We start from the raw sequence: 24,357 nt of genomic DNA, 5'->3' as shown, positions 1-24,357 counted from the left end.
TAGTTGGATATTGTGACTCAGATTTTGCGGGTGATATGGACAAACGAAGATCAACTACTGGTTATGTGTTTACTTTTGCAAAGGCACCAGTTAGTTGGAAGTCTACTTTGCAGTCAACAGTTGCTTTGTCTACAACAGAGGCAGAGTACATGGCTATTACAGATGCTGTGAAAGAGGCAATTTGGCTTCAAGGATTGCTAAAGGAGCTTGGTGTTGAACAAAAAGGTATCACAATTTTTTGTGATAGTCAAAGTGCTATTCAATTAGCGAAGAACCAAGTTTATCATGCAAGGACGAAGCACATTGATGTTCGGTATCATTTCGTACGAGAAATCATAGAAGAAGGTGGAGTCACGGTGAAGAAAATTCATACTACAGAGAATCCTGCTGATATGCTGACAAAGGTGGTGACTGCGGTCAAGTTTCAACATTGTTTGGATTTGATCAACATTGTTGAACACTGAAGATTGAAGATGAAGACACAACCAAAATTTGTTATTGAGAGAGAATTGAAAATGTGGAATTTTGCCAAGGTGGAGATTTGTTGAAGTTTGGCAAAATGCCAAAGTCCCACATTGGTTGGGAGTTAAGTTTGGGGGGGATTTTTCCCCTATAAAAGAAGGCCTAATGTTTAGGATTGAAACACACCTCTCATTTGCCTTCTCATCTGTTTAAGGCATTTGTATCTTCTCTCTTTAGTATTATTTCACTTGTATTTTTGGAGTGAAATAAAATATTGGTTGTGTCCGAGGAGTAGGCAAAATTAGCCGAACCTCGTAAATTCTGGTGTTCCCTTTATTGTTGCTTTATTGTCTTATTTATTATTTGGTGGCTGTCATAATTTTTGGTATAGTAGTTGTGACTTATTCACACTATATACATTTGGCTTCCGCAACAATTGGTATCAGAGCCAAGGTACTGTCTAAGTATGCTCTGTGGTTGCAGCATAGTCTGATCTTCCACATCAGAAAAGATTTATCTTGGTAACTGAGTCAAGGTTCTGTCTGAGTATGCTCTGTGGTTGCAGCTTAGTCTGATCTTCCACACCAGAAAGGAAATAATCTTGATTTGTGTCGTCAGCTATTAAATAATATTTGTGTCAAAGATGGGAGACAATAAACAAGAAGAATCTACATCAAGTGTCAACAATACGTCATCATTGGCATCTTCGCTTATGACAAGAATTGTGTCAAATGCGAAATTTGCGGTCGAAATATTTGACGGGTCCGGACATTTTGGGATGTGGCAAGGCGAGGTTCTAGATGTCCTTTTTCAACAAGGGCTAGATCTGGCCATTGAAGAAAAGAAACCAGATGTTATTGGAGAAGAAGATTGGAGAATTATCAACCGTGTTGCTTGCGGTACCATTCGATCCTACCTTGCTAGAGAGCAGAAATATCCATACACAAAGGAAACTTCTGCAAGTAAATTATGGAAAGCACTGGAGGATAAATTTTTGAAGAAAAATAGTCAAAATAAATTGTACATGAAGAAGAGACTGTTTCACTTCACCTATGTTCCTGGTACCACGATGAATGAACATATCACCAGTTTCAATAAGTTGGTTACAGATTTGCAAAATATGGATACAACTTATGATGATGGTGACTTGGCCTTGATGTTGTTGGCGTCACTTCCTGATGAGTACGAGCACCTTGAAACTACTCTACTCCATGGAAATGACGAAGTTTCTCTCAGAGAAGTTTGTTCGGCTTTGTACAGCTATGAACAAAGAAAGCGAGAAAAACAGAAGGGCGGAGAAGGAGAAGCACTATTTGTGAGGGGTCATCCTCAAAATCAAACGAGGACAAAGAAGGGAAGATCCAAGTCAAGATCCAGACCCAGCAAAGATGAATGTGCCTTTTGTCGAGAAAAAGGGCACTGGAAGAAAGACTGTCCGAAGTTGAAGAATAAGGCCAAACATAACAATGGAAAGGCCATTATGGATTCAAATGTAGCTGATTGTGATGATTCAGACTTCTCATTAGTTACAACAGAGTCATCAACATCATCAGACATATGGTTGATGGACTCGGCTTGTAGCTATCATATGTGTCCCAACAGGGACTGGTTCGTGGAATTTCAAGAAGGAGAATATGGAGTCATCCACACAGCGGATAACAGCCCTCTTACCTCATATGGCATTGGTTCAATACGATTAAGGAACCATGATGGAATGATCAGAACATTGATAGATGTTCGATATGTACCGGATTTGAAGAAGAATCTCATCTCTGTGGGAGCCCTAGAATCAAAAGGGTTCAAAATCATTGCAGAAAATGGAGTGATGAGAGTATGCTCCGGTGCACTAGTGGTAATGAAGGCTAATCGGAAGAATAATAATATGTACCGCTATCGTGGCAGTACAGTTATTGGGACAGCGACAGTAACATCCAGTGACGACAAAGAGGCAGAAGCAACCAAGCTATGGCACATGCGCTTGGGACATGCTGGAGGAAAATCCTTGAAAACTCTATCAGATCAAGGATTGTTAAAAGGAGTAAAGGCTTGCAACTTGGAGTTTTGTGAGCATTGTGTTAAAGGGAAACAGACAAGGGTTAAATTTGGTACAGCGATCCATAATACTAAAGGCATTTTGGATTATGTACACTCTGATGTTTGGGGTCCTTCCAAAACACCTTCATTGGGTGGGAAGCACTATTTTGTAACCTTTGTTGATGATTTTTCCCGAAGAGTATGGGTGTATACAATGAAGAGCAAAGATGAAGTGTTGGGAATTTTTCTCAAATGGAAGACGATGGTGGAGAATCAGACAGGCAGGAGAATCAAGTGTATTCGCACAGACAATGGAGGTGAATACAAAAATGATCATTTCAATAAGGTCTGTGAAAATGATGGCATCGTCCGACACTTCACTGTTAGACATACACCACAACAGAATGGAGTGGCAGAACGTATGAACCGGACCTTGCTGGAGAAGGTACGGTGTATGTTGTCCAATGCTGGCTTGGGCAAAGAATTTTGGGCTGAGGCAATTACATATGCATGTCACCTCATTAATCGTCTACCATCTGCTGCTATTGATGGCAAAACACCATTTGAAAAATGGTACGGAAAACCTGCTGTAGATTATAACTCTTTGCACGTGTTTGGCTCAACTGCATATTATCATGTGACGGAGTCAAAATTGGATCCAAGGGCAAAGAAGGCTATTTTTATGGGAATTACTTCTGGAGTCAAAGGATATCGCTTATGGTGTCCTATGACAAAGAAAGTAATATTCAGCAGAGATGTTACCTTTGATGAATTTGCTATGGTAAATAAGGTAACAGAAGATACCAAACAAAATGAAGGTGCTTCTAAGCAGGTGGAGTTTGAGGGAAAATTTATTTTTCCTACACAAGAAGCAGAGGAGGAAACAAATGAAGATTACCCTCTGGAAGGAGAGCCAGTAGAGGAGATTCCAACTCAGGAATCTCAACAACAACTTGAATCAATAGCAACCAGCAGGCCAAAAAGAACAATAACGAAACCTGTTCGTCTCATAGAGACGGTTGCTTGTGCAACCTCAATTGTAGCTGATGATGTTCCTACTACTTATAAAGACGCTGTCCAAAGTTCAGAAGAAGATAAGTGGAGGATTGCCATGAATGATGAAATACAGTCCCTTCATCAGAATCATACATGGAGATTGGCCAATCTCCCGAAGGGAAAGAAAGCAATTGGGTGCAAATGGGTATTTGCAAAGAAGGAAGGATTTCCTAACCAAGTAGATGTTCGCTACAAAGCAAGATTGGTGGCCAAAGGATATGCTCAAAAGGAGGGAATTGATTACAATGAAGTGTTTTCTCCAGTTGTAAAACATTCCTCCATTAGAATTATGTTGGCTTTGGTAGCACAATTGGATTTGGAACTAGTTCAGATGGATGTAAAAACTGCGTTTTTACATGGAAACTTGGAGGAGGAAATCTACATGACTCAGCCAGAAGGATTCAAAGTTGCTGGAAAAGAAAATATGGTGTGCAAACTTGAAAAATCATTGTACGGATTGAAACAATCTTCTAGACAATGGTACAAGCGATTTGACGAGTTTATGTTACGGCAAGGGTACAAGAGAAGCAAATACGATCATTGTGTGTATTTGCACAAGCTTAAAGATGGTTCCTTTGTATATCTTCTCCTATATGTTGATGATATGTTGATAGCTTCCAAGAATTTGGAAGAAATTGATAAGTTGAAGATTCAACTGAAGAAGGAGTTCGAGATGAAGGATTTGGGTGAGGCAAAGAAAATTCTTGGCATGGAGATAATTAGAGATAGACGTTCAAAGAAACTCTGTTTATCTCAAAAGGAATATTTGAAGAGAGTACTTCAACGTTTTGGCATAGATGACAAGACTAAGCCAGTTAGTACTCCACTTGCTTCCCATTTTAAGCTAAGTACTACTATGTCGCCAATGGATGAAGCTGAACGAGAGTATATGTCAAAGGTACCATACGCAAATGTTGTTGGTAGCTTGATGTATGCAATGGTTTGCACAAGGCCTGACATTTCACAAGCTGTTGGAGTTATTAGCAGATATATGCACAATCCAGGGAAGGAGCATTGGCAAGCTGTGAAGTGGATTCTACGGTATATTCATAATACTGTAGATGTCGGGTTAGTTTTTGAGCAGGAAGACAATCAGTCTGTAGTTGGATATTGTGACTCAGATTTTGCGGGTGATATGGACAAACGAAGATCAACTACTGGTTATGTGTTTACTTTTGCAAAGGCACCAGTTAGTTGGAAGTCTACTTTGCAGTCAACAGTTGCTTTGTCTACAACAGAGGCAGAGTACATGGCTATTACAGATGCTGTGAAAGAGGCAATTTGGCTTCAAGGATTGCTAAAGGAGCTTGGTGTTGAACAAAAAGGTATCACAATTTTTTGTGATAGTCAAAGTGCTATTCAATTAGCGAAGAACCAAGTTTATCATGCAAGGACGAAGCACATTGATGTTCGGTATCATTTCGTACGAGAAATCATAGAAGAAGGTGGAGTCACGGTGAAGAAAATTCATACTACAGAGAATCCTGCTGATATGCTGACAAAGGTGGTGACTGCGGTCAAGTTTCAACATTGTTTGGATTTGATCAACATTGTTGAACACTGAAGATTGAAGATGAAGACACAACCAAAATTTGTTATTGAGAGAGAATTGAAAATGTGGAATTTTGCCAAGGTGGAGATTTGTTGAAGTTTGGCAAAATGCCAAAGTCCCACATTGGTTGGGAGTTAAGTTTGGGGGGATTTTTCCCTATAAAAGAAGGCCTAATGTTTAGGATTGAAACACACCTCTCATTTGCCTTCTCATTTGTTTAAGGCATTTGTATCTTCTCTCTTTAGTATTATTTCACTTGTATTTTTGGAGTGAAATAAAATATTGGTTGTGTCCGAGGAGTAGGCAAAATTAGCCGAACCTCGTAAATTCTGGTGTTCCCTTTATTGTTGCTTTATTGTCTTATTTATTATTTGGTGGCTGTCATAATTTTTGGTATAGTAGTTGTGACTTATTCACACTATATACATTTGGCTTCCGCAACAATTGGTATCAGAGCCAAGGTACTGTCTAAGTATGCTCTGTGGTTGCAGCATAGTCTGATCTTCCACATCAGAAAAGATTTATCTTGGTAACTGAGTCAAGGTTCTGTCTGAGTATGCTCTGTGGTTGCAGCTTAGTCTGATCTTCCACACCAGAAAGGAAATAATCTTGATTTGTGTCGTCAGCTATTAAATAATATTTGTGTCAAAGATGGGAGACAATAAACAAGAAGAATCTACATCAAGTGTCAACAATACGTCATCATTGGCATCTTCGCTTATGACAAGAATTGTGTCAAATGCGAAATTTGCGGTCGAAATATTTGACGGGTCCGGACATTTTGGGATGTGGCAAGGCGAGGTTCTAGATGTCCTTTTTCAACAAGGGCTAGATCTGGCCATTGAAGAAAAGAAACCAGATGTTATTGGAGAAGAAGATTGGAGAATTATCAACCGTGTTGCTTGCGGTACCATTCGATCCTACCTTGCTAGAGAGCAGAAATATCCATACACAAAGGAAACTTCTGCAAGTAAATTATGGAAAGCACTGGAGGATAAATTTTTGAAGAAAAACAGTCAAAATAAATTGTACATGAAGAAGAGACTGTTTCACTTCACCTATGTTCCTGCTCTGACCTAGTATTTGTTCCAGCGCGTAGTGATAAGTGGTAAAGCTACAAGATATGTTGTTAGCAGTTGGACGAGGAGTTTGTAACTCTCCTCGCGAGTTTGTAATTTTCGCTGCACAAGGAGTTAAGGCTGTCGTTGCGCTGGAAATTCTTAATCCATGGCACCTTCAATACGCTTTTGACGAGACAAGGATGTCGGGGTTCCCGTATCCATGTGGTTCACCTCAGCGCTAATGCCGCTAAACTGCAGTAAACAATGACACTTGAGAACGCCAAATGACTGCCTCCACTTACTGGCAGATAAAAAGCTTTCCTCCTTACTGTTTGACATAAATAGGTGAAATTAGGAAAAAGCTGGTGGGGTTACCTTAAAATTATCGTGGTAAAAAGGTAAAAGCAACTCCAAGGACACAGCTTTAGATTTTCATAGGCATTATAGATTGAATGTGTACAACCTGTAGTACCGCTGGGCGTTGGTCACAAATGGGAAGTTGAGGGGCAAAAGAGTCTCATAAATAAATAAATAAATGATGGAAAAGGAGAATATAACAGGCTGTCAATGAATGTGAAGGGAAAACGTAGGAATGTGCGGGTGACGGTGGTGAGTGATGACCATTACTTGTCACCACTCACCTTGTTTATTACTCCTAAAAATAAAATGCTGAGTAGTTTTTAGTTGGGGGGTTTCATATCATTTCTCTCCGTAAGGAAAGCCCCATCTGACCTACATTAATTTCCCTCTTCATCACCACCGAATCCCATTAAACATAAACCATGAGCTCTCTTCTTCAAAGTTTTCAGAGCAAGGAAGCTCTGCCAATGTCGCAACCTGCAGAAGAAACAGCAGCAGGAGGACTTGGCGTCCGCAAAAGATTGTCTTCTCTCTCCCTAAGGATGAACATGCGCGCGAGGTCTGCTTGTCAACAACCCATCCTCTCATTCTACTCCACCTCTAACACCTCTTCCTCCTCATGGGCATTTCGCCGATCCAAATCCTTGTCCTCTTTATCAGCCGGAATGGGAGAATACGCTGGCAGTTCGATAAGGAAATGGTGGGAGTGGGGATTGGGCTGGATCATGTCCAAGAAGCCCACGTTCGCCCAGGATCTGGAAATGAATGAAGAGGAGAAAGCCGTATTGGGTTGCCACAGCAGGGGCAGCTTGAGGCATGTGTTTTACAAAGTAAGGTCGGAGCTACGGAGGTTCATCCGCTCCGACAACAACGTAGGTCTACCTCAAACCTTCCGCTATGACTCCTTCAACTACTCCAAGAACTTCGATGACGGCAAGGCAATGAGAAACTGATCATATATATATATATATATATGCATGCGTCAAATTACCATTTCTTTTTCTTTTGGAAGATCTATAAGCTCTTTTTGTGATGTCGGTTCATTCATTGATTGATTCCAAGTTGTTGATAGATTCGAGTGGTTGCCAAATAATAGATCCATCGGGGAGTTAAAATTTACGTCTCATTAGGCAGGCAGCCACAGTAAATGTGCTTCGTAGTACTATTCTATATATCCTTGTTAAGTATAATTTGCGGTGAGTACGTATAAATGTATAAATTAGTAGAAAGTGAATTAATTCATAGCGGTCCCCTGCTCCTGGAGGCATTGCATTCATCTTCATCGTATGGTCGAATGAGCAGCTGCACAGGCACACAATGCTAGTTGAGTGGAAGTGAAACCAATCCCAACCTTGAGCATGCCGTAGTATTAATTTTTGTTTTTTTCCCCCTCTTCGTTGTCCTTGTAATTCTTTTCCGATACCATTCTTGTGCTTTATATCATATTATGTACTTTCTCCGTTTGATTTATGTATAAATGTAAATTTTGTTGGCCAAAGAGTCACCGTCCGATTGGATTCAGCCTTTGCATATATGTTTCTAATCAAATACAAACAACAATTATCCAATATAATCTCACTTAGTGGGATCTGGGGAGGGTAGTGTGTACACAGACCGTACCCTCACCCTGGATAGAGGGACTGTTTTCAAATAGAAACCTACTAGCTACTGAAATTAATGCTGATGTAATTAGCACTATAGACCTATCATCAAGTTTTCCAACTTCTTAACACAAAAAAACAATGCTATATAGATAGAAGTTGAAGACTAACCCATGAGCTAAAAACGGGAGAGAAGACAGAAAGTTGAAGAACGTGTCGGCAGTCATAGTGGGACCGGGTAATGTGTGTATGTGTGTGTGTGTTTGTGAGGTGTTCAATAAGTAGTAGTCGAGAGGCAGCACATGGGGTACCCGCTGGAACTTGCTCACCGACAGCTATTTTGCTCTTTGGCCGTCGGTGGCCGAATATGCTGTTTGGTCTTATTAGCGCCTTTTTTTAACTCTTTCACAAAATCAAAGGCGAGGTTTCAAAAAACTAGCACATACAGTCCAACATTATTTTTCTCAAAAAGTAATTGGAAAACATGCAACTTTTCTTCAGAAATATTTTTTTAAAACTTAATTCTCTGAAAAACCAAAATTCAAAGACAAGTTATGTGAATTACCCTATGTCAAGAAGTTTTACAAATTTAAGTAGAATTTTGCTGTTATCTAATCTAGGGCTGGGCATAATTTGGTAAATATCGAATTACCGCACCGAAATCGAAAATTTTGGTATTTGGTATACGGTATTTTGGTATATGGTATGGTATTTGGTTTAAGTTTTTTTAAAAATTAGTATTAGGTATGGTATTTGGTATTTTCAGATAAAATACCGAAATATCGATACCGTACCGAAATATATATTATATTACATAAAACACATATTATCAATCATAACATAAATATAAAAAATCTAAAATTTTACTTTCCTTTATTCTCAAAGTTCATCAATTAACTCTAAATAAGTAACAAGACATTTCTAATGATCAAATATTCTTTCATGTATAATTTTATCTATTTGGATCGATATTTGCTAGTTTTGGACAAAATTTTTGTCAACAAACATTGGCTCTATGCACTAGTTAGTATTCAAACTGAATAAACCAAAGTTACCGAACCGAATAAACCGAAACCGAAAGGAGAAAAACCAAACCATAGCGAATTTAATTAGGTACGGTATTGGTATAGGATTTTAAGAAACAGAATACCGAAAATACCGAACCGAAATGTCTAAATACCGTACCGTATCGACCAACGAACACCCATAATCTAATCTCTAAATTTCGTTTATAATTTAAATCAGATAAGGAAGAAATGTCCTTTGAAGATTCTATTTTCAGAGGCATTGCATCTTATCCTCCTTCAAAAGCAATTATACTTTGATGGACTGAAGGAAGGAATTGGGTCACAAGTTCCACCAAAACATGCTCGTTTGATATTTCGTTTTGGTTATCCTTCAGGAAATTGCTGTATTATGTGAAATTGCTGCATCCTCTCAGTAGCTTAACTTTGCAAATGAGCAGCAGGCATACCAGAAGCCATGCGGCTGGGTCTCAGGAAAGAAAACTTCTTTGCTATCAACTGCAATTTATTATGCTGAATTCGAGAAAATCAGTGATTAATCAAGCTTGTACACAAATGACTAACCATGTCCTGCAAATATAGCTTATGTAAAATTGTACACCAAATCGGATGTTTTCCTCAAAGACAATGAAGATAATCTAGCAATAGAGAAAAACTCATGGATGAAATACATAATTATGTAAATAAGAAATGTGAACTGATTTGAGAAGGATACATCTGAAGGTAAACCACCTTCTAATAGAAGCAAGCATGAAGCCTCAACTAAAGAACACTAAATAAATTTGAACACATCAAGTAGCTGAAACGATTCCGCACTTGACTACAGAGATTTCAACATTTTGTCGAGGCACACAGCAAGATGATAGCAATCTACAAGCTCTTTCAGTCATCCTCTTCTACTCCAACTTGAGAACATGGCATGCCACTGTCAGAACTGGGTAGGAGACGTGTTATCATGGCAGTTTCGTTGCCATTGTTCTATTTTCTGCAAAACCTGCAAACTAGTCAGTATCAATGTCAGAATACCTTTTACACGTTAACATGACCAAGAGATGCACCTGTTCCTGGCCTAAAACGCCATAACAGCATTCCGGCAGAAACAGTGAGAATAAAAAATCAAAATCAAAAGGTATAGTACACCAACAAGTACACAAGCACTTGTGTAACTAAAGGACAGGTATAGTACACCAACAAGTACCCAGGCACTTGTGTAACTACAGGACATCCGAATATTAAAATTGCATACTATGAATCAAATCAAGTAACTCAACTATGATAATATGGCAAAGACTGCAATTTACACGAGAACAAAATACAACCTTGACGCCTAATGCATGTTGATGAAGGAAGAAAAACAAAATGGCTTTATTTCATAAAGGAAATAGGCGACAACGCACACCTAGAATCACATGGAAAAGATGATCCATGTAGGAATAAGTGTGGAACACAGAGGAACTCTAATTTTATAGTACACCTAATTCGCCTTAAAAGTCAAATTAATCAGTATCAGAATTAAATGGACTGCATAGAGCTACATGGATAATTCCCCTGATATAGATGGCCAACCTCAACCAGTTGGGACTAAGGCATAGGTGGCTTCATACTGGGTTAATAAATATAACTATAGTTGGTTTACCGTTCACACATATTCTACCTAAATTTCAACGAAGTCTAACTCGACATTCTTTTTATAGAGTTAATTAATGGTTAGAAAATACAATTAGTTCTAATAACCCTCCAGAGTCCAGGATATTCTCAAATGACACATCATACCAAATATTCTGAAATGATACTTCTTCTAATATGAAGGTGGTCTTGAACCCAACTTGCATGACCTCGACTATTCCACCGGATGCCTGTATCCTCTTCAAAGGTACATGAATCTGGTAATTTTGTCCACTGAAACATAGATGGAAAAAAAACCACCCAATTTCTTTGCCTCCACAAGATGCAAAGTCTCTTATGATTTTTTTTTCCCAACCTCATTCATCACTAGATCACACCCTTTGTGTGCATATTCTGAAATGACACGCTGAAGTGTCTTTGACACTTGTTCAGTTAATAATATCATTCAGATTATTAATTAACTTCCACAACTTCATGTTCAGCAGAAAACAGATTATGAAATTTCCAAACATTGTTTGTCCAACAGAGATTTTTACCTAACCTAGTCTATGTGAGCTTCACAATGTTTGTCCCATACCTGGATAAAAGAAGGTTGGTTCGACTGATGGCTGGTATAAAAATAGTCATAATATTATGAAACTTCTAAACATTGAATTTGTCGGAATGTGCTCACTTAGGCATGTTCCTTGCATAGCCATGTATGACAGCCATCAATGTGGTACATAAAACTTTTGCCAAAAGGGAAGAAACTAGTACAAAAAAGATGAAAATGCAAAAGAAATCTGAATCTGAAATACATGTTTTTTGGTGTAAATGGAGCATGTAGAGGAAGCTGAATCCATTCGAGACATGTTACATTCCGTACAGGATTAGATGGGATATACTTTTGCTGACTATAATTTTTTGCTACACCGGTACAGTTTTACAGGACACACTTAGTGCTGTTTTATTTATAAAATTATCTTTGCCGATTCAATTTCTTAAGAAGGATAGAACAAGGAAAGATTTTAATTGTCAAAGCAAAGGTTACTTCAGAAAGAAAAAGGAAAATACCTAAATTATGTGTCCATTCAAAAAGCTAATGAGCTCCAGGTGCATCTCTCATGCTAAAATTCAGACTATTTCGCATTGTTCGTCTTCCAATACATGGATTTCCTTTTTGCATCATAGCAACAAATTCTCCGTAATCAATGCGCCCATCCTGAAAGGGAAGTCCACCGGGAAACCAAATAAATAGTTAAAGTAGCAAGAAATATGACGCAATTTGCCTGCATCTGCTCTATACTAAGGTTTCGGAAGACTGATCAAAGTACAACCAAGATTTATTTGATTTGAAGAAAGTCAGAAAAGTTTCTATGTTCTAACAACACTTTTCATTTTTATTATGCTATCACTGCTTTGTCTTGCTTTTTCCCCTCTTTTTGACAATTATCTCTGCTTTGTCTTCTTATCCTACACAGACCTATTTGAACTAGAAGTGACACCAAAAAGTGAGTAGCTGGCCTAAGTGCAGTCAGACCAAACAGAACAACAGAGTATTCTTCAAAAACAATTTCTGAAACATCTCAGTGCATCTGAGCAATTATAAATAAATCAGTACAGCTGCAAGCTATAAAGAACTTTAGTCAAATTTTAGTATCCTGAAACATAATCGTTATCTCCTAATATGCGTTCACTTTTTTAATGATAAGTTCCTAAAATACTCCAACTTTATCTTCAACAATAATTGACTTACATTATCTTGATCAACTTCTCTGATAATATCCTCAAAGAAGACATCTGTAATGTTATGATCTGCACACGCTTGCTGGAGCTCATCAACTGTAATATAACCACTTGCATCCTTGTCAAAATACTGAAATGCTGCCATGAGATGTTCTTCGCGGTCCAATTTGTTAAGGTGAATAGTTGCTGCTATGAATTCTCCATAGTCTATAGTTCCACTGTTGTCGACATCAGCCTGAAAACAGTAATATTATAGCTATATCAATGGCATTAAGGAGTTAGATAAGCACTTCTGTATGAACCTCATAGACAAACATGTTTAGAGAGCCAGTACAGAGATAATCATGGGTCTATTTAAAGACAAGACCTGAACCATTAACGGTAAGGTGGTTGTGATGAAGCATATATGCGGAGCCAACTACTTAGCCACCCCCCTCCCCCCCCCCCCCCAAAAAAAAAACAAACAAAAAGACTGGGCAGCTTTCCAGTGAAGCTTCAGCAGCTACATTTAGTTTAAGTGCTCCTCCATGAATGTTCGTAATTAATTAAACAAAGTAAAGATCCCAATCCGACTCTAGTCTTTGCAAATTGAGGAACAAGCAGATTTTAACTGACCAGCAGTTCATGATCTTGTGTCATTGTACATTTTTATGCTTCTGCCCACCTTTGGGTACAGCCACATCATCAATTGGACAAAGATGCACAAAACAAATATAATTAGTTTGCAGTAAAAGTTTCCTTACCGCATCCATAAGTTCCCGTATCTCTATATCCTTTAGAGTAGAGCCATATTTTCTCAAACCAGCTTTTAGTTCATCAAATGTAATTGCACCACTGTTATCAGTATCCATGGCCTTAAACATCTCCTTTAGACCGGCAATCTCCTCCTCCGACAAGCTTTCAGCGATCACCTGAAAGCAGAATAAGTATGAAAACTTAAATACATTGCATTATTCAGGTACATGCCTCCCAGATGAAAGAATCAAAAGTTTCTGCCATGACTTCTACAATGAGGTTGATCGGACACTGAAGAACCATAATGAACAGAAGTACGACCAGATTTGTGTGCATACCCGCAAAGCCATCTTTTTTAACTTGTTCATTGCAGAAAAATGTTTAAGGCGAGAAAGTACTGCAGGATCAAGTGCTCTATCAGGAGCAACACCATTTTCACAAATCCAAGGATGACCTGCAGAGAAAACCATAATACGAGATCAGCAGTTGGTTTACATGAATGACTCCTTAGAGATAAGGGGAACATACATAATACTTCATGAGCAGTTAGCCGCTCTGAAGGCCGCATGCATAACATCTTCCGGATGAGATCTTTTGCACTCTCAGATATTAAGGGCCAAGGGTCTGACTCAAAATCAATGTGCCCTTTCAGAACTGCATCAAATATCCCCTGTTGTGTTTCTGAAGAATTAAGATGGTAAGTGTACAAAGACAAAAACCAGAAAATTGACAGCTATGCTGTATAGGATTGTAACATGCATACCGGCCCAAAATGGTGGAACACCACTAAGCAGGATGTAGAGTATGACCCCTGCTGTCCAAACATCTGCTTCAGGACCATAATGCTTCAAAAGCACCTCAGGAGCAACATAATATGGACTCCCGACCACATCCGTGAAAATCTGGCCTGGAGGAGCAACCAACAAAACTCGTCAAACCAACATTACAATAAAAAAAGATATACTCCTGTGGCACCAAATGAATGTCAAAAGGCAACTAATTATAGGAAGAGAACAAGGTAGCTAAGATGTGGAGATTGACCTGGTTTAAAGAAGACAGAGAGTCCAAAGTCAATGGCCTTGAGAGAGAAATCATCATCCTTGTTAACCAACAAGAAATTCTCAGGTTTGAGATCTCTATGCATAACTCCAAGGGAATGGCAAGCCTCCACAACACCTACAATGATTTTAGTCAATTCTGCAGCATTTTTCTCCGTGTAGTGACCTCTTTGAATGATGCGGTCAAACAATTCACCGCCACTACAAAGCTCCATGACAATATGAACATACAAAGGATCCTCATAAGCACCCTTGATGGAAACGATGTTCTTGTGACCTGCCAAATGGTGCATTATCTGAATTTCCCTCCTCACATCTTCAACGTCCTCCTTCGAGATGAGTTTTCTCTTGGCAATAGATTTACAGGCGTACTCGATCCCCGATGACAGCTCGGTGCATAAGTAAGTGGTGCCAAACTGGCCTTGTCCTAGTTTACGACCCAGGGTATAGAGATCGCGAATGTTAGGGGTCTTATGACCCAGCACGTAATAGGACTGGTTGGCGCTGGTGCGATTCATCTCTTTCCTGAGAGGTAAACTATTAGGAGGAGGTTGTTGTTGTTGTTGTTCTTTTTGGGGGGTGGGAGTGGGAGAGGAAGAATCAGAATCCGGATTGGTGCGCTTTGAATGGTCTTGAGGGGGCTGAGCAAAAGTTTTGCCTCCGAAAGATCCACGGCATGTATTGCCCATCAAACAATCACAATCCCCAGCCCTCAGCTCAACAAAGCTTTCCTCATCCAATCCTCCTTGTTTCCTTTTTCGCATCCAAAACTTATAGAAAACAATGATTGATAGATCTAACACAAAAGAAGGGAAGCACGTAGCAGGTGGAGGAAGACGGTCAATTCTATCGCTACTGCTGATGACCAACAAGAGGAAGAAGAAGATGATATACGGAGGTCAACTCCTGAACATTGTACCGATCTACTCTCCTACTAGTATTTTATTTAGGAAAAACAAAATCTACTTGTAATTTCATGCGACTTCTGAAATAATAAATATTAAGTAATTAATGTTAAGGGTAAAACAGAAAAAATAAATTGTTTTGCGAAAATTAACAAGTAAAAATGAAAATTTATTTTTAGAATATTTGATAATTAAAAGTGAACGGAGATAATAGTTTATTATGTATTAATTAACTATTGAGTTATAGAATATGTAGAAAAAAATATACGAGAAGATTATATAAAACTAATCATGATGATAATACCATTAAACACATAACATTTGTATTAGTAATTGCAAAAGTGTTTGAACTGCTCCATCAAGCATACTTTATTCTTAATAATGTGTTTATCTTTATGGATATTGTAACTTTGTGTGGGACTAGAGACAAGGTGGGAAGAGGGTTTGATCTGATGGTAAGCAAGCCCACTTCCAATCGAGAGGTTGTGAGTTCGAGTCTCACCAAGTGGGATTATACTGGATTGTTGTTGTTGTTGCGTGGGACCAGAGAGAGCGCGTTCTTAACAATTGGGTGGGATACCACTTCCAGCTCTAACGTCTGACTATTCAACGCGTCACATTGCTGACATTGGAAAACCACTCAAGTCTTTTGCTACATCCAAACATTTCTACGCTTCAACCTAAACTAGTAGTCCACTGGACACTGGCTTTGGCGGTTGGCTCCAGTCCAGCCACCCTTACTTGCATAAACACTACTATTAGCACCAGTTGTGTCCCCACTTCCAAATTTCTTCATCTTTTTTCCTCCAAAAATAGCCTTACATTAACGACTCGTTTGTGTATGGATAGAATCTGATCAAACGAGAATTTGCGTGAAGAGGAACGGCGAAAAGTCACTTGGGTCGAAGTCGTATTCATACAACATTATAGCGACAAGCACCTCAGCCACGGCCGAGGTCGTGTACTCAGAATGCTTGTACGGCGAATTGGATATTACGGCATTTCAGAGGGTCAACCGGTGATACAGTTAAATGACTTAGGTATTCTGGCTAATGATCGTTGTGTAAATGAGAATACCTAGTATATATACTAGGTGAGAGAATAAAGACAGGGGGGTTCACAAATCACACACTTCTTCACTGACAGGGGGATGGGAATTGGAGAATCCATCTCGTAAATGAGAGAAGGTTCAGAACCTTGCTATTCATTTTATGTAGCCACTGTTATGGAATAAACAAAGACATATCATGTGGTCATTAATGGTGAATCCTTTCTTTCTTCTTTATTTTACATAGTGGAGTAATGATGTCGAGAATGAACGTAAGCTCATCATACACATTAAATTTTTCCCATTATCTTAATGAGTTCATGAGGTTAACTTTACCCTCCGTTTCTTACTTAGCATTCATTGATCCAGAGTTAATTATCTTTGGCTAGGATTTATCCTCTCCTTCTTATTTAATTAGTTTAATAAAAGGTCTCACACTTTTTGGTCAAACAGTTTGGCCATAGATTTTGACGCCTTATTTTGAAAAAAAAAACTTAAAAATAATATTTGTTCATAGAATATGGTTAGTTTTTAAAACAAAAAAATTGAAAAATATTTCAAGTTCCAAAAACTGGTTAGATTTTGGGTGAAATTTTTTCTTCCACTCACAAAACTTCAACTTTTTTCAAATAAAATGCATGTTCAAACCCAACTTCAACTTTCAAAAATAAAATTTCAACATAACTTCAAAAACTCATATTTCAAATCTATATCCAAACGCTAGCTTAGATTCATCTCAACCCTTTGCGTCTGCAACTCACAAAACATACTCCCTCCGTTTCAATTTATGTTAACCTATTTTCTTTTTAGTCCGTGTTAAAAAGAATGACTTTTTTCCTTATTTGGAAACAAATTACCTTTACACAATGTTTTATAGCCACACAAAATATATGTGCCTCATTTTACACCACAAGATTCAAAGTCTTCTCTCTTTTCTTAAACTACGTGCTCAATCAAATGTGTTCACATAAATTGAAACGGAGGGAGTAATAGATTACCACAAATCAACAAGATAAACAATAGATGCAGTCACCCTGGACAATCCATGTCCACTTTTCTCATTTGTTTGTCACAGCTAATAGTAAAAAGAACTCAGCATGACAAGTGGGATCCCTAGTGACATGTCCAAGTAGTCAAAAATTTTCAAAGTAATTCTCTTTTTTTTTTCCTTAATGTGGGGGGGGTGTTGGGGGGGAGGGGGGGTCCTTTGTTGGATCCAAGTGCAAATACTATCTTCCGAACAAAGAGAAAGCGTCAATTTTCATACTACCACTAAGTAATTTTATTTCGTAATACATCTTCAAAATACTCTTTAAATCTCCTTGAGCAGGAGGTGAAATGAAAGAAATGAAATCTCAGACACATATGTATGTTATATACAAGATGTGACAGTTGCAGAGTCATCCTTGTCTATTTTCTCTTGTAAGCAATATTGCTTCATTCACAAGTCTCAACCAGACGTGGATCAGATTGCCTGAGGAATGGAAATGAGTTTCATGAAGATGAACTGCAGACTAGTTCATCAAACAAGGAGAACAAACTGAGAGTGCTGAACACGCCGAGGAAGGTAACTGATGGCACAGTTCAGAATGACTAAAATTGATGTTTTTCTCAAAACCAGACTTAAGGGAGCCGTTGTTTATTGTAAGAGTAAGTTGGGATCCTTCTGATGTCGAGTAAGCCCCCCACTTGTCGGCCTACAGGTTAGACACAATACAAATTTTAGCATAACAGAGAATCAAACGTGTTTTATAGGCACCAAGCATCCAGTACTACAATTCTAAACATAGCCTCAACAATTTTATGTTGGATTGCCTACTTATCTATTTTATTCATGAAATTTCTCTGCACAACGCTATCAATTGCCACATCAAGAAACTCCTATACCTAAGTTTATACAGTTGATTTCATGTTTTAAACATTTTAAGCATCTCTGATGCTTGACAAGAATGTTCAGCAATAACATCCGGAGCTATTGCGGATCTTCATATCATAGTTTCTTTATGACTTTTTGAAGTCCAAAAGCACAAAGCATTTTGTAGGAGCAATAACGACGATAACCAAGGAAAAGCTTCCTTCCCCAGTTCTGGCCATAGTGCTTGAATAGCTAATATTTCATCACCGTTACTTGACAAATGGACAAGTAAGTTGACAAATAAAGGGACAGAATAATCGAGCATTTGGAAAGAAAATTATACAAGAACAAGTACATAGAAAGAGAATGATATACTTACAGTCCAGTAAACACTTTAATTGTGTCATAGAGAAACCATTGCAGAGTCACAACAGGCCCCACAATTGTGATTCGAACAGGAAGACTTCTCGTAAACAAATTAACAAGCCCAATCTTCTTTATGGCCTGAAAGCATCATATCAAATTTTTTCCAACTAATTAGATATATCAAATATACTTGAGTACCATGAGAGTGTTTGATAGAAGTTTTACCTCCCTTATTGTGTCGGCCTTTTTGTTGTAAAGAAATGAGACAATATTGTCAGCAGGATTAGATATTACAGTGCCAACAGATCCAGCAACATAGCCTGATAAGCATGTTATGCCAAGTTGCTGGGCTCTTGAGCAATCTTCCTTCCTTCTCTGTATGACCTTCCGGTACATCAGATCTACCGAGTGCTCAAATGTCGAAAACATGATCATGGAAACTGCAAACAGAAGAGGAAGCATAAAGTCAAGTCATAATTACAAACTCCAAAAGCAGAAAGCCAAATATTGGTAACTACAGCTGGTAATGTGATAATCATATTGTTAAGGGCATCTATATACAGCAAGATTTCAAAGGCAAATATGATTAATAAGCACTTTCTAGAAATTGTAAAGTAGCCACAAAATTCAGTACCAAGTGCAGACTTGTAAAGTAGCCGACAATAAAGAAAGCCAGAGAGTAAATGAAGAACTGAGGCAACAAAAAAGATCCTACGCAGCAGCCACAAGATGCAAATGCCACTTTTCAATGGCAAAGAACAGATAAATTGAAGGGCAAGACAAATTTACAGAATACACAAAATTCACACCGATTACTCTATTCCATCCCCACCCAAGGGACACATATGAGTAAACTTTACCAGGAAAGTCCCAAAACACTTCTGAATGACAATATGAAGGAAACTATAGGGGAGATGGGAGGGCTAATAGAAAAAAGCTAAATTAAGTAAAGATTTTACATGGAAGGTTACGCCCCCAAAGTGGAAAGAGTCCCTTGAAAAAGCTACAGTGAAGCAAAAACAAACTTCAGCATCAATGTGCAAGGTGGACAGCAATAGAATAAACACTGCATACTTCTTGGACTTTACCCTGAAAGACCTTCATTCACATACAGCTTGCGAAACCCATCAGTTAATCCCCTGGCAAAATGAGGCTGAGTCTGGACCTGAACTTTGACAGCTTCAAAGGGACAGAGTGCCACATCAGCAAATACTTGAGCTGATGCACTGCTGAGGAAGAATATAACACTCCTTTGTTGATTAACCAACAAGTCAGTATAGAACCTTTTAAAGTATTCATAAAGACCAAATTTACATCCTCCTTGAACTCCATATCCAAATAGTTTCCCTGACCAACCTCTCCAAAGAGCAGAATGGCCTTGCTCTCTCCATAGAGTTATAAAACCTGATGAAATGCCTCGATATTTGAGAGGGTCCACCTAAAGCAAATAAAGATATTATCAGCACATACCAGATTGGGAAAGTTACTTCTTTTCTTTCTCCCTTTAATTTTAGTTTGTCGGTCATGAGGAGTGCCGCAAGGAGTTTTTCAGATTTTCGTAAAGACAAAGGGGTGTCTTCTAGTGCAAAAATTAGTAAAGAACTCATGAGGTTCTTCAGCTGGAAATCAAGACAAGGATCATAAGAACAGAATGACTACAGGCACATATCCAGCACCAGGAGATTTTAGTTATCAGAGCAGATATTGGAAAACAAAGTAAACATCTAAGCATCAGACAGAAGAACAAAAGCACGACACTAGAAAGAATCTTATAGTTGGAGTTTGTTTCTGAACATGAAGGAGCGATTAATTAGTGAAAGTTTGCAAAATAGGTAATTTGACCCCCCTTGAGAAGAAGTTCTCTTTAATCCTAACTTCAAAAGTTTTATTCCTTTCTCTTTACCAGGTTATGTAATAAGTTGGAAAGAGTTTTCTTTTATTTTCTTTCTTTTTCGGTCTATTAACTTTCAAAAGATGAACCTATTGAACAAGATCCACAGAAAAGCGGCGGTTGTAGTTTTGAAATTAGATGGCAACTATTCAACCTCTATGGACAAGGAAAGCTTCTCGATGTACAATTATCAGACACCAGAATGGCGCATGCACCTACTGTCCACTGGCTTAGCAGTTTGTAGTGGTTTCAATCAAATGAGGAAATCACTAACAGCCATTTATTGTCAGTGAGGTTCAAAGTACTTTCAGGGCTCAGTTGTTTTCACAAGACATCCTGACTGAAAACAAATATTATGCACTTAAGTCTTAAGCAAGATGGTCTAAGGCTCAAGGAATAATTAAGTTCTACATAGGCAAAAGGGACGAGGAAAAAAGGAAAATTTAAGGGCTTCTATGTGGCTGGTAAATGAGGGGAGAAATATAAAGTTTTTGTAACTACCTCAAGTTTACAGCCATGGAAAATACAATGGTTGGGCCTCTGACACAAATGGGAATACGCCTATTTACTTTATAAAGTAAGAGAAAAAGAATGAAGCAGGTGAGAAATTAAAGAAAAGTCGAACCTGCATGTTAACCTTCAAGACATCGAGAGGGGTAATGGCGAGATGAGTAACGCCAGCGCTGAGCATTCCTCCAGCGGTACAGAGTCCGTAATACCCAGGTGAGAACTCCTCGCACCATCTTTGTCCTTCTACTCTTTCCATTTGTAATTTCTTCAGCATTTTTTTTTCAACTTTACTCTACGAAACCTGACCTAGTCGATTGCCTGTTGAGTAATGGTGGTGATGCTGAAGTAAGACCAGTAATGAAATTGGATGAATACTTGGAACTTTGGAGGCCAAGAACTTTGGAACTTTCTCTTGCTCCAAACATGTCCACGTCTTCCGTGTTCATTCACTTCTACTGTATAAAGCTCGCTCGCTGTCCCTCTAAATTCTAAACTACATGGGTGCGTGGAATAAAGAAGACTATGGCCAGCCAATCGGCATCTCTCCAAACCTAGGTCAATACAACAAATGATATTTTCTACCATGTCAATTTTCAAATCTTCCCCTTTTACTGTTGAGTTAATACCCTAGTGCCCCTAAACTATTTAATTTAATTTTTGTCAATTTTGCTTAAACTATCTAGTATCTCTAAAATTACCCTAAACTATATTTTCATTTATATTAAAACTCCTTCGTTGCATTAGCTGATATAATATATGTAATAACTTGTAACAAATGCTACAATCTCAAAGTATATTGATAAGAACTAAAGATTTATTACAATTATTAGCAGCTGAACCAATACTCAAATTGCAGGCTAATAATAGAAATACTAAACTTAAGAATATAGGAGAAGATGCACAGATAGAAAAAGAAAGATGAGAAACTTAGATTCAGAAAGGGGAAAAGAGGAACATACTTTTCTTCGACAATTCGCATAACGTCCAACTCAAATCCACTATCCTTTTTAGCATAATCGTCCTTAGCCTATAATTTACTATTCAGCCTGGATCTCAAATTAACTTGGGCCTATTGTTAATTCTTGGCCCAATAGCTCGTGTCAGCCCGGTAGCTACTCGTGTCACATTGGGCTAAAACTGATTCATAACATAACTCGCAACCAAACACGTGACGGCTGGAATAGCCCATCAAAATAGCCTGCGGCCAATTAGCCATAATCCTTCTTAAAAATTTATATTTTTACTTTTTTTCTTTTATATTTTCACCTTTCTTTCTCATTTTTTTCACATTTCTTCTTCATTTCTCCATATGGCTCCCTCGAGAATTCTCCCTGTCTTGTTATTTTTGAAGTTATTTTTTTTAAAATATTTCTAGCTTTATTCTTCTTTCATTTCTTACCCGGATTTGTTTGAAAGAAGGAACACCCATTCAACATATTATAAAGAATATTAGTTCTTCTCTTTTAACAATACTATGTCAGCCCAAACACGATGAACCTTAGAATTTTTATCAAACCTTAGCTTTTTTCTTTATCCCAAACGTCATACTAAATCAAAACCCACTATCAAGTCAAAGATTAATGAGCAAAAAATAAGGTTAGTTCGAAGTTTATTGCAGGCAAGCTATAGCCATTGTCGGAGGAGATAGATGGAAGACAAAGAAATCAGAGTACCCCTTCCCCCCTTTTGGGATATTTTAACCCCCTTAACTTGTACATTTAATTAAATATGGCTATTTGTTAAAATACATAATTAAGATGATTTTTAGATTAGCCTGAGTTAAAATATCATGTATCGTGCCATATGGCATTCTGTTTCATTAACTGAGAGTGTGTAGTAGACGCACTTCAAATAATCCAACGAGAAGAATAGGGATATAATTTAGAGGAATTTTGGGAATATTGGGTAATTTAAATAGGAAACTGACAAAAGTTGAATAGTTTAAGGAAGTTTTAACATATTAGATCTTTAAATTTGTAAACATACCCCATCTAACTTCAGATAATTACAACTTTAGACATACCTGTTTGAAATTAGACTTTGACAAACAAACTTTAGAAGCATAAAAAGTGGCTAAACTTGCAATTTTGAACTTCAGCTTTAAATTAAATAGAAATAGTAAAATCGGCAGTCCGTCCTTGATAAATGATTATATTGGTAGAATGTAGATAGACTGAAGTACGCATAGTGCTTTTTGAGGTCACTGTCTATATTTTGTCCTGGTTTTAAAAAAGTTTTATAAAATTTACTCATATGCTACACAACAACAACAAGCATACGCAGACCTTACCCCTACCCTGGGGGAGAGGCTGTTTTCAAATAGACCCCGGCATCCTTCCCTCCAAGAACTTCCCACCTTGCTCTTGGGGAGACTCGAACTCACAACCTCTTGGTTGAAAGTGAAGGTTGCTTACCATCAGAGCAACCCCTCTTGTCAACTCATATGCTACACAATTGGAAAAAAAAAACTTTCGAATAACTTTAGGCAATCGGATCTAAAGTTTGGTCAGACATATTTTGCAGTTGTTTTACATTGAGTCTAAAATTCTCAGTGAACTTAGATGTACGGGTCGTACGTTAATTATAGGTAGTTCAATTTTTAGGTTATTGGTCCAAATTCCCAACTAGTATGAAATCTTTCGGACAACTTTAGACCAGACTGAAACATTTTTTATCTGTAATCCAATTTCAAGACACTAATCTAAATGTTTTAGTAAACTTATAAACCACGATCTAAAGTTTGGTTATAGTTTTTTATACAGTTGGTTCAATTTCTAGATCATGGTCTTAAAGTTCCATGTAAACTTGTTGGAAACTTTTCTTCCTTTCAAAATTTGGTATTAAGTTGGATAGGCATAGCTTTTCATAGAGAATGAGAATATTTTACTAAACAACTTGAACTTTATTGTTTAATGCAGATTCTGGTTCAACACATCAAAGCAATTTTTCACATGATTGAAATCACACATTAGTGTTGTACTTGTGTCTGTAGCAAAGGAGCAAGATTATTCGATTTTATCTCTGATGTCTAATGTTGCTTTATACCATAAAATATCATATCAAGGGAGGAGAAGGATGAAGAAGAACGTTGAGGAGAGATGAAGCTAGATTTGTAAGAATATTGACATAGTATAACCCAAGATCAAACATGATATTAAGACACATAATAAATCTAGATTATCAAGAAAAATTGCGTACTTGCTTGAGCCATATCACGGATTACCGAAGGACTAAGCCTTCCTCTCTATTACTCTTTTTTTCAATATGACAGCGTTAATGGGACAGCTACCCCACACAATAGAGGTTCTAAAATAACTCTAACTATATATTTATATAAGAGGTAGAGAACGGACCTAGCTATAATTAATGAAACTTTTATGGGGCCTCCTATTACGGGCCACATAAGGTTGAGCTTACACTCACCGCCATACTAGACACATCAAGCGCATAATGTGCACCGACCCAATAACCAATTATCACACTTATA

General features: G+C 37.9%; 3 protein-coding genes across 5 annotated transcripts; 1 reads left to right on the top strand and 2 right to left on the bottom strand.

The window, feature by feature from the left end:
- Positions 1-6,744: 6,744 nt before the first annotated feature.
- LOC104215288 (uncharacterized) lies at positions 6,745-8,023 on the top strand. The gene has a single exon (XM_009765057.2). It carries the CDS (start codon positions 6,948-6,950, stop codon positions 7,476-7,478), a length of 531 nt encoding a protein of 176 aa, XP_009763359.1. The 5' UTR covers positions 6,745-6,947; the 3' UTR covers positions 7,479-8,023.
- Positions 8,024-9,707: 1,684 nt separating this feature from the next.
- LOC104215287 (calcium-dependent protein kinase 5) lies at positions 9,708-15,257 on the bottom strand. Of its 3 annotated transcripts, none has more exons than XM_009765055.2 (8): positions 14,279-15,257; positions 14,001-14,144; positions 13,766-13,918; positions 13,576-13,691; positions 13,246-13,413; positions 12,513-12,737; positions 11,831-11,978; positions 9,708-10,152 (listed from the first exon to the last, which is right to left on the bottom strand). In XM_009765055.2, exons 1-7 carry the CDS (start codon positions 15,057-15,059, stop codon positions 11,856-11,858), a joined length of 1,710 nt encoding a protein of 569 aa, XP_009763357.1. In that variant the 5' UTR covers positions 15,060-15,257; the 3' UTR covers positions 9,708-10,152; positions 11,831-11,855. The 3 variants fall into 3 exon arrangements, with proteins under 3 accessions (XP_009763357.1, XP_009763356.1, XP_009763358.1); XM_009765054.2 differs by having other exon boundaries at positions 9,708-10,145; XM_009765056.2 differs by having other exon boundaries at positions 9,989-10,136.
- Positions 15,258-17,482: 2,225 nt separating this feature from the next.
- LOC104215286 (mitochondrial phosphate carrier protein 1, mitochondrial-like) lies at positions 17,483-21,364 on the bottom strand. Its single transcript, XM_009765051.2, has 6 exons — positions 20,986-21,364; positions 19,558-19,907; positions 19,429-19,472; positions 18,695-18,909; positions 18,483-18,607; positions 17,483-17,945 (listed from the first exon to the last, which is right to left on the bottom strand). The coding sequence occupies exons 1-6, from the start codon at positions 21,142-21,144 to the stop codon at positions 17,888-17,890; spliced, it is 951 nt and encodes a 316-aa protein (XP_009763353.1). The 5' UTR covers positions 21,145-21,364; the 3' UTR covers positions 17,483-17,887.
- Positions 21,365-24,357: the final 2,993 nt, after the last annotated feature.

Source organism: Nicotiana sylvestris, chromosome 1 (assembly GCF_000393655.2).
Source record: "Nicotiana sylvestris chromosome 1, ASM39365v2, whole genome shotgun sequence".
Taxonomy (NCBI): domain Eukaryota; kingdom Viridiplantae; phylum Streptophyta; class Magnoliopsida; order Solanales; family Solanaceae; genus Nicotiana; species Nicotiana sylvestris.
Note: the sequence above shows the minus strand (reverse complement) of the source record. Positions and strands in the feature narration are given on the sequence as shown.